Source organism: Echinops telfairi, unplaced genomic scaffold, assembly GCF_000313985.2.
Source record: "Echinops telfairi isolate 266 unplaced genomic scaffold, ASM31398v2 ScPeMD7_7458;HRSCAF=8496, whole genome shotgun sequence".
Classification (NCBI taxonomy): domain Eukaryota; kingdom Metazoa; phylum Chordata; class Mammalia; order Afrosoricida; family Tenrecidae; genus Echinops; species Echinops telfairi.
In genome coordinates, this window is record NW_022111358.1 from 10,984,632 (window position 1) to 10,995,403 (window position 10,772).

Genomic DNA, 10,772 nt, shown 5'->3' on the forward strand with positions numbered 1-10,772 from the left:
ACAGGAAGATGAAGAAAACAATATGCTGTAACCTAGTGTGTGCATCTGGAGGGAGCAGAAGTAGATCAACTATGTGCACAAATCTTTCCAGACAGCAGCACGGATAAAGACAACTAGGGAATTTGACTCTCTCAGAAAGGCCTTCTGAAGATTTGTCTGTAAAATCAGATGCTCCTTCGTGTGCACACTGGTCGTGGGCTTATATAAGGGAGCGCCTTTAGGCTGCTTAGCAGAGAGCATAGAATGAAGAGAGTGCTGAGAACATGGTGTCTGTCCCTGCGGCTGTGGTTGGGAGGGGTCTTTCCACTGAGCCTCTTTCTAAGCCTCTACTTAGCTTCTCATGACCTCCATCTCAGGCCTGACTCTTGGCACCAGGCTCTGGAGAAAGTTCTGCAGTGTGAGAACTGAGGCTGGATCACAGGCTGAGCCCACCCGGGTCCGCAGGCCACTAGCCGGCAATGAGCAAATCCAGTAGACAGGAATGAGTGCAGGGATGGGTAAGGGTGGTCTTTAATTCAAGGCAGGACGGCTCCCGGCGAGTGGCTGTGGCTTTGAATTGAGAGTGAGGCCGGGATGCCTTGGTCTCTTCCTAAGCCGTGTGGGCCACTCAGCTCGCCTCCAGGTTCCTGACATAGCGCTGGACCCAGGCATCGCTGGGATTGGCACAGATGGCATGGCCCTTTTTGGTGATGAAGCTGTGGGGCATGAGGGGGCAGCATTATCCATGGAGGTTTCTGGGAGGGGAGAGTCTGTTCCCCCTCCTTGACCCTCTCTCTTTGTTTGAGATGGCTCAGGACCAGACCCCCGTGAAGGGGGTGACCCACCTAGTTTCTGTGCCCCCCCCTCCCGCTCCCCCCACCCCCCGAAATCCTCTCATGCTGCTCCAGCCAGTGGCTCTGAGATGGGCCAGAGATAACCCTCGCTGGCTCTTCCTACAGCGCCACACCTGCAAGGTGCCCCGGGGAGACCTGTTCCATGTCCCCCCTCTCCCCACCCATGGGGACCCCCACTGGCTCTCTTTCCACCAAGGGGAGTGTCTGGGTGCCACTTACACAATGCCAGGCTTGGAGCACTGGCTGCTGGTCTCATAATAGCCAGAAAGTCGGGACAGCGGGATGGGATGGGTCGTGTAGGCTAAGCAGCACTCAGCCGGGTGGTAAGGTCCTCCTGGGGAGAAAGGGAGAAAACGGGGCATGAAACTGAGATCCACACAAACTGAGATCGTCCGACGGCACCACCCTCATGCGGGGCCTAGGAGGGTAGGGGGCAGAACAGCTTGGGGAGAGAAACCAAGCCCGCTCCTCGCCCTCTGTCTACTCCCCCTGTTTCAGCCCTTCACAAGAGGCCCTGGGGGGACAAGACCAGCAAGCACCGCTCCCCACTGCTTGCCCACCACTCCATGCAAGAAGCCAGGGGTTTAGGCACAGTCACCCCCCTGCATGCCCAACTGGGGAAAGATGTGGGGAAGAAGCCACTGGCACTGGAGACAAGTCCCAAGGGGAAGTATACCCGGGCCCCAACCCCCATCCCCTGCCCCTGTTCCCATTGGCCCACGCCCTTCAGGCTGCAAAGAGGGAAGGATGCTCCACAAAGCCCCAAGGGCACTGGTCTGGGAGTGAGGGCACCCCGATTCTAACCCAGTTTGGGGACCAGGACCCCTTGTTAGCTGCCATGGAGTGCCCCCCGCCCCCCCCCCCCCTTGCAGCCCCTGGTGCAAGGAAGCCAAAAGTTTCCCGATTCAGCCTTGTGCCATCTTCACGATCGGTTGTAGATTGGACCGTTGTGATCCCATCACCGGCTGGTTTTCAGAGGCAGATCACTGGCACTTTCTTCCTAGCCTGTCTTTGTCGGGAAGCTCTTGTGGATACGTGTTTAGCAGCCTCGCCACCCTCAAGCCTCCAGTGGAAGGCAGATGGTGGCTGCTGCGAAGGGCTGCTGGCGGGGAGTGAGAATTCCACCCCAGAACCCCACTCCCTACCCCCGGTCCCTACCACAAGCTTCACTAGCGGCCTTCCAAAAGATTCATGGGAAAAGTCTCATGATCTTATAATTCCATCCCCCCATCAACTTTCTGATGCCCCTTCCTACCCCACTCCAGTCCTTCCCCCTCTTTCTGTTTCCTCCTTTGGTCAATTGGCTATTGGACAGAATCAGCGATTTTTTTAACCGGGCTCCCTAGAGTACTGGGGGACACAGAGGTGCTTCAGACACTGTGGAGGGATTGCTGTGTTTGAGAGAGAGGAGTCCTGGTTAAGGCAGTCCCCGTTTCTGTTTCCCACGTGGGCCCTCAGTGTGAGATTGTGCCCGAAGGAAAGAATCCATGGATTAAACCGTTAAAAACAAAATAAGAAAACCAAAAGCCATTGGTTTAGGTGATTTTTCAGCTACGTTTCAAGATTGAAGGGGCCCTGGCAGTGCAGACAGTGAAGTGCGTAACCACTCACTGAAGGGTGGAAGCTGGCACCCACGCAGGGGTACCTTGAGGGGAAGTCTTGGTGATTTACTTTTGAAAGGTCAGAGACAGTGAACCCTCTAGAGAGCACCCCCGGTTCTCAGACACACATGGGCTTGCCGTGAGATGGCGTTGGCTTGATGACAATTGGACTCACTCAGAAATGTCCCAGCTCTTCAGGCAGTGTGTGGGAGTGACAGCAGCATTTCCCTGAACTTGAAGCTACAGAAGGAGCAGGAGGGGGGTTCCGGGAGGAGCTGTACACCCAGGCATGTGTGGGGGCTGCAGAGTGGAGTCCTGGGTTCTGAGCACGCTCCACACCGACCTGGACAGAATGTGCCACCACCGTGGCCCCAAGGTCATTCAGTGGCCAGATGCTTGGAGGGAAAAGGGAATGGCTGGTCCTGCTTCTACACCCCTTCTGACACGTCCTCCTTCCCCAAAGGCTGGCAGTGGGGCCCCCTGGCCCTCAAGACCAAGGCAGAGCTCTGACTCTTGAGTTTTCTGAGCTGACAAGTGGCCTTTTAGATCACAAATCAAGCTGTCCACGTCCTCATTCATTTACTCAGCCGGCCCGCCCACCCACCCTGTGGCTCTTGAGTCAACTCCTATGCAGTGACCCTGGAGGTCGGGGTGGAACCACCCATAGGGTCTCCAAAGCTATACATCTTTACAGGGGTGGACTGCCACCTTGTGCTTACGAACAGCTGCTGAATCCAAACCCCTGACATTTTAGTTAGCAGACAAGTTGCCACAAGAGCTCCTAGGGTTCCCAATCACATAAAAAAAAAAATAGAAAAACTAAACTCACTGCTATCAAGTTGACTTCGACTCATAGTGACCCTATAGGACAGAACAAAACAGCTTCTATGGTTTTCTGAGATTGCAAATCCTCAGGGGAGCAACTGGTGGTTTTGAACAACTGACTCTGTGGTTACCAGTCAAACACCCAAACCACTATGCTACTAGGACTCCTGTGTTCATGTTAACTGAAAAAGTCAAACTCACTGCCATCGAATCATTCCAATTCCTAGAGACCTTATAGGACAGGGTAGAACTGCCCTTGTGGGTTTCCCAGACTGTAGCTCTTGATGGGCGTAGAAAGCCTCCTCTTCCTCCCGAGGAGCCGCGGGTGGTTTCAAACCGCTGACTTGCGGTTAATACCCCAACACATACCCACTATGCCACAAGGGCTCTTTCTTCCATTCATTTTTAGGTTAGATTTTTAAAATGTAACAACTTTCTGTGTCTTCCCCTTCTCCCCATGAGCCCATGCAGGGTTTTGTGATCGGCTAACCTAAAGGTTGGTGGTTTGACCCCGCCAAGCAGTTCTGTGAAAGCAAGCCCTGGGATCTGCTTCTGCCAAGACCACAGTCAAGGAAACCTTAGAGAGCAGTTCTACTCTGTGCTGCCGTGTGCTGGTGTGTGTGTGCGCGTGGGCAGGTTCTGGAACACAGAAGGATAAGAAACGGGCTGAGTTATTTGGCAAGACTCACCCCTGCTCTAAAGGTAGCACCCCTTCAGAAATATGCTGGAAAGAAGTGGCCTCAGTCTACCCCCCAGCCTCGGGATGAAGCAAGGCTGTGGTCACAGGCACTGTGACCTTGCCAGTGACCTGGGCTCAGCTCTCAGGAGTCTGGGATAATGGGCCACCAAACATTGTCCTTGTCTCTTGTGGGTAGTGTCCCTCAAATGGGGCTGTCGCTCTTCTGCTTAGTGACCGAAGAGGAGTTGAGGGAGGGAGAGGCAGACTGGAAGGCCCTGGGCAGAGCAGGATGAAGCCAGGTGAACAAGATCCCAGATCGGCGGTTCTCAACCTGTGGGTCGCGACCTCATTGGAGGTTGAACGACCCTCTCACAGGGGTCACCCGATTCATAACAGTAGCAAAATGACAGTGATGAAGTAGCAACGGAAATAAGTTTATGGTTGTTGGGGGGGGGGGCGTCAGCACCCCATGAGGAACCATATTAGAGGGTCGCGGCATGAGGAAGGTTGAGAGCCACTGCCCCAGACCTTCTGGAGTCCCTCCTCCTGTGCACCCCCATGCACCCCACTCCCGCCTGTCACCAGGCAGGAGATAAAGGGAAAGGGAGCTGAGGCCCTAGACTTACGTGATGAGGATTCAGCCTTGGCCTGGATGGTGGCGTCGAGGGTGAGGAAGATGAGGAGGAAGGAGACCGAGCCCTTGAGCACCTTCATCTTCCTGTGGGGGTGGGGAGCTGCGGCAGGAGCCGAGCTGCCTTGGGCTTGTGAGGCTCCGGGTCAGGGATTGTTGAGAAATGATCCCCGTGGCACGATAGTTGCTAAAATATGGGAAGTGAGAGCCCCGAGGGAGGCCGGGGAGCAACCCCCTCGCGATTTCCTCTCCGGCACCTTTGCGGAGGCTGAGCCAGGGGAGCACAGCGAGCCAGGGTTTCGGGGAGGAACCTGCTTTTTATTCCCAAAAGGAGATCATTAACCCCTTTGCTAGAAACCGCCTTTAGGTGTCGACGGGCAGCCTGGGTGGTGTCCTTGCTGACACGCTGGCCTATTAAGTGCATGGTCAGCAGTCTGAAGCCACGGGTCAGTCACTCTGGGAGGAGATGAGGTTTTTGACTCGGAAACCTACAGGGGCAGCTCTACCCTGTTCTACAGGGGTTCTATGAGTTGGAATCAGCTCAATGGCAGTGATTTGGGGGTACTTTTTTTGGTAGGGGAAGGAGCCCTGAGGGCATAGCGGTTTTGCACTGGGCTGCGAACGTCCAGGTGAGCGGTTCAGGAGAAAGCGGGGGCTTGCTACTCTGGTCGAGTTATGGTCTTGGGAACCCAGGACCGAGTAATTCAAGAGCTCACGCTTGGGTTATATGGTGTGTTCAGTTCTAGTTCCAGAGGGCCTGGAACCCAGGGGGCCTGTGGGTAGTGGGAGAAGTCTGGGGTCGTCAGGTCAGGTCTCACCCATCAGGGCTCGGACATTTTCAGTTTCATAAGCAGAAGCTCGAGAGCTTCCATCTTTACCTCCATGCCCGTCACCAGACCTGGGGGCAAGAAGAGCCAGGAAGCTCTGTAGACAATGCATTTGCCAACTTGCATAGTACTTGCTCTACACACTCCTAGAGTCCCTGGGTGGCACAAACATTTGAGTGCTTGGCTACTAACCACAAGGTTGGTGGTTTGAATCTACCCAGATGCACCTGAGAAACAGGGCCTGTCAATCTACTCTGAAAGATCACAACCCTTCGCAACTCATTCGTACGCAGCACAGTTCTACTTGGGCACGCGTGGAGTCCCCAGAAATTGGGTTTGACTGATGGCAGCTGGTTTGGATTTTTGGGTGGACACACTTGCCACTGTCCCAAATGGTTGATGAGCAGGAATCCGTTTAATCTTTAGGACAGGAAACTGAGACCCAGGGAACACAGGCCACTTGGCTAAGCTTTGACGATACGTGGCACTCGGGCTGTCTGGCTCCCAGTTTTTGTGCTCTAAGCCACGATGTTAGACAGCAACACATGGCACCCTCGCGAAGCTGCCTTCTGTAAAGCCTGCCACCTCAGCTCCTTCTGGGCGGATTCCTCCGGAACTGTGTCCTGGTGTTCTAACTTTTGTTGAAGAACCTTGGAGAATGTCATTTCTGGGCCGGCTAATCGATTTCACCGATGAGTGGTGGCCTGGAGCTCTGTGTTGGAATCCACGTGGAGGCCACGTCCAGGAAGGCGTGTTGGAAGTGCTATGCAATTTCTCTGTGGCTCATAGTACTGTGCCGAGTACGTATCTGGGCTCCTTAGATGAATCTAGAAGTGCTGTCTATTGAGGAGAAAGCTGGGCTCAGGGAGGGTCAGTGACTTGTTTTGCTAGTACATTCATTAGGATGTCAGACCCCACCCCTGATTCTGAGTCCACCCTACTGTTCCTGCGGCACTTCCCCCATCTGCTTCCTATTTTCACTGTTTACATCTTTCCTCTCCTCCTGGGATCATCAGGGGAAGGACCATTGCTCATAAAGCCTGACACAGAGTCCAGAACATTAGATTGAAAACTAGAGTATTTAGAAGATGGACAAATATATAAACAAAACCCGGTCTGTGTTTTTCAAAGGAAACAGCAGGATTCTCACACCTGTCTGTCAGGTGAGAGACACGTCTAACAAGTACAGAGACAGTCATTAGAATCCTTTCTCATTTTGCCATGGTCAATAACAACACACGTTACACTCCTTGAATCAACTGCTAGTATTTGCCATTAGGAACAATCTAGAGAAACAAGGAGTCTGTGGAAGAGTTTGAGTTGGAAAGAAATCATCTTTCTTTCTTTGTTTTGTGGGAAGTGAGCCTACCTGCCAAGTAGCTGTTAGGAATCTCCCAGGAAACTTCCTACCTATATTAATCTGAAAGGTAGCTGCGGTACTACACCGCCCCAAGTTCCGGGGGATTCATACAATGATGGCTTATCTTGATAATGGCACAGTTCAACATGGGTGATGTGGGAAACAGAACCGGGAAGAGAGTACATGCGGACAAACTCTCAACACTATACCGCAAGGAGGCTGGGAGCCTGGGGGCTCCCTGGGAGGAAGACCTTTATGTTCGTAAGTCGGAGAGGCATTCTAGTCATATCTCCTAAGTAAAAGTTATTCCCTATGACTGGCCCCCATAATAATGCCAAATTTAAGATGCTTGAAGGTTACCTGCTTGAAGACTATCTGCCTGAAGGTTGTCTGCCATCAAAAGCAATGGGATCCTATCGTCTGTCCCACCCAAATGAGGCCCCACTCCCTTCTGATAGGATCATAGATTATTCCCCAGAGAAGAGTTCAAAGACACCTAAGGTCAAGCCAGCTCAGAGACAACCAAGGTTAGGGCCCCATCATGACTCTAGAGTCCGCCCATCTTGTATGCCTCTAGCACCTCCGCTTCCTTTTGTGAGCATATCCCTAGCTGGTCCCCCTCCTATTAAAGTGTATGTCTCTTGCACAGCCCCTTCCTGTTATGTATGTGCTTACCACGGCTTGCGTGCCTGAGATTATATAAGCTGAGAGAACGCATTACGTGCTCTCTCTGCTTGGACCCGGTTCCTAACTATGGCGGAGGTGAGCCCTTGCAGGCTTTATCTTGTCTGATGTCTCTTTAACTTACCCCTCAATCACACAACCGCCCCCTTGGCCCCATTCGTTTGTGGAAGCTGGTCTCCCACAGGGTGAGGGTGTGTGTTGGGGATGGTTGTTCAATGCACTTAATTAGGGAACTTGTTGTTAGGAATCATAGCGCCAGTTCAGAATTAACAGTGAACAACAACAACAACAAAAACCCACAACCCACTGCCTGGCCTGTGCCATTTTCACATTGGTTCTTAGGTGGAGCGCACTGTTGCAGTCACCTTGTCACGCCATCTTGCCACAGGTCTTCCTCTTTTTCGCTGCCCAGCTACTTTTCCAAGCATGATGTCTTTCTCCAGGGAATGGTCTCTCCTGACAGTCTCCTCATCCTTGCCTCGAAGGTGCATTCTGGCTGTACTTCTTCCACGACATGGTTGTTTGTTCTTTTGGCAATCCACGGTACCGTCGGTGTTCTTAGCCAGCACCCAAATTCAAACACATCGATTTTTCTTTAGTTCTCCTGATTCAGTGTCCAGTTTTCACATGCACCTGAGGCAATTGAAAATGCCATGGTTTGGGGCAGGCATACCTTAGTCCTCAAAGTAACATCTATCCTTTCAACACTTTAAAGAGGTCTTGTGTAGCAGATTTACCCAATGCAATGTGTCTTTTGATCTCTTGACGGCTGCTTCCATGAGCATTGACCATGGATCCAACCAAGCAAGATGAAATCCTTCACAACTTCAATCTTTTCTCTACGAATCAGCGATGCTATCCATTGGTCTAGTCGTGAGGATTTTGATTTCCTTTACATCGAGTTGCAGTCCACACTGAAGGCTGCAATCCTTGATCTTCATCAGCAAGTGCTTGAAGTCCTCCTCACTTTCAGCAAGCAAGGTTGTGCCGCCGGCATATTGCAGTTTGTTAATAAGCCTTCCTCCAATCCTAAGCTGTATTCGTCTTCATATAATTCAGCTTCTCTAAGTATTTGCTCCTTTTATCCCTGATGGGAGAAAGACGGGCTTTCTATTGCCATGACAGTTAAAAAGCCTTGGTACCTCACAGGGACAGTGCCATCCTGCCCTATAGGGTCGCTGCCAGTCAGCATCGACTTGATAGCAGTGAAAAAAAAAATAACCTTAATATATTTACCTACTTGCTTGATTCACAATCTGCTGGCCACACTGACTATCAGCAACCCTGGTTCCACTGATCCCAACCATGTGGGTCCCTGCTGCCCCAGTCCTGGGAAACACATCCCTTGAATTCCCAGTGAGTTCCCTTACCCTCACCAAGGGAAAGGCGGAGAATGGGATGGATAGATAGGTTTATTTTTAAAAAGTTTTATTGAGTATAAGCCATACATCATAGAATTCACCCATTTAAAGTGTCTAGTTCAAGGATTTTTAGCGTATTTACTGATATGTACAGCCTTCACCATATTCAAATGTGGACATTTTCTTCTGTTCAAGAGAAACTAACTTGCTAGTCTTTAGCGATCATCAATCTTAATCCACCCCCATCGCATCCCAGCCCCCAGCAGCACTAATCTACCTCCTGTTTTTACAGATGTGCAGAGTCTGAGCACTTCGTGTAAATGCAATTATACAATATGTGTTCTTTTGTGCCTGGTTTCTTTCACTTAACAGAATGTTTTCAAGGTTCATTCATGTTGCAGCTGAGGTGTCACTAGGGAGGCAGGGACAGTGTGTGTGTGTGTGTGTGTGTGTGTGTGTGTGTGTGTGTGTGGTGTGGTGGGGGTGACACCCAAAGACCTTAGGACTCACAGTGGTGGCGCTGTGGTAGAGGGAAGGGCCACCAAGGCCTTGGCATCACTAGGGTTGATGTTATCCGTCATCCAGGGTGGTAGCTTGTCACTCGCCTCCTCCTCTAAGCCTTCATATCAGTTAGGGTGTTGCTCGGTGGGCAATGGTGTCTGTCATGGGTGGCAGAGGAGGGTCTCCGCCTTGGGCAGTGGGAGAGGGAAGGGGCACCAGGGGAGCCATGGTGTGGGGAGCTGAGCCTTTCCTGAGAGGTAGGAGGGCGGGCGGGCTCCTCTGCTTATGGGTGGGGGTTCACCTGCAGGAGGATGACACCGTGAGTGATTGTGCTGACACAGACTCTAGCGATGCCACTGGTGTAGCATTTCTTTGTAGAGCTGAGTTATATAATATTAATGTGTGTAGCTAGAACACTGCATTTTGTTCATCCATTTGTCAGATGATGGACGTTTGGATTGCTTTCCCCTTGTGGATATGGTTAGTTACGCTGCCATAAACATTCATGAATAAGGTTCATGTGGACATGTGTTTTCTAAAATTGAAGAGTAGTAAGAATCTAGACGTCTTCATTCACTATTTCATGCCTCTATGACTCGATGCAGCGTTGAGTAGATTTGATATTACACTTGGTACGGACATTTTTCCCTTAGCTATTTTGCATAACTTCTAAGAATTTTACTTTTGAGAGTTAAAAACGGATTGTCCGGCCTGTCTCGCCCTGTTTGAAACCTTCCCCAGTTGTGTATTGTTTTGATAGTTAAGTAGTTTTGGTAAGACTTATTTCGATATTCAGCAGAAGTCAAAGCATGATCTAAGTTGTATATCCTTGAAAGAACAAGATTTATTTTAAAAATCTTTAAAATTAATTTTTGATTAGCAAAGAACTATCCACTTCTCATAAAAAATGCCAGTGTTATGAAGCAGAGAGTTCCTCTTCAAATCTCTTCGCTCAGCAGCATCAGCATTTCCTGGGGACACATTGCCCACGCCAGCTTTGTCCCTGCTCCAGATCTCCTGAATCAGGGTTTTTTTTGGGTGTAACCCAACAATCTGTTTTTAACGACCCTCTTCGTGGTTTTTATGAATGCCAAACATTTGTATTTCAACTTGATTGACTACAGGAAGATTCAGACCTTGAATCTCTTGAGGGATTCCACGAGGAAACTATTGAGTGAGATGCAAGGTTAATGTAAATGCTAACCTAACTTCCATCTGTGTTGTGTAGTTAGATTAAACTCTAACAGCCTTCCATCTTCTTCTTTTCCCTTTTATTTATTTATTTATTTTGAGTGAGTGAGGCAGTGAGAGAGTGAGAGTGAGTCAGTGAGAGAGTGAGACAGTGAGAGAGTGAGAGTGAGGCAGTGAGAGAGTGAGAGTGAGTCAGTGAGTGAGTGAGAGTGAGGCAGTGAGAGAGTGAGAGTGAGGCAGTGAGTGAGTGAGGCAGTGAGAGAGTGAGACAGTGAGAGA

The 10,772-nt window shown here is 50.6% G+C and overlaps 1 protein-coding gene across 1 annotated transcript in view; it reads right to left on the reverse strand.

Moving 5' to 3' along the window:
• Nucleotides 1-482: 482 nt before the first annotated feature.
• The window catches only part of LOC101640373 (C-C motif chemokine 14), a 45,290-nt gene continuing 35,000 nt past the window's right edge, over nt 483-10,772 (reverse strand). The window contains exons 1-3 of the mRNA XM_004707358.3: nt 4,565-4,761; nt 1,053-1,167; nt 483-695 (exon numbers count right to left, since the gene is read on the reverse strand). Coding sequence (XP_004707415.3) covers nt 608-695; nt 1,053-1,167; nt 4,565-4,652 — 291 coding nt within the window. The 5' untranslated portion in view covers nt 4,653-4,761 and the 3' untranslated portion in view covers nt 483-607. Of the gene's footprint in view, nt 696-1,052; nt 1,168-4,564 lie in introns of the transcript that reaches the window.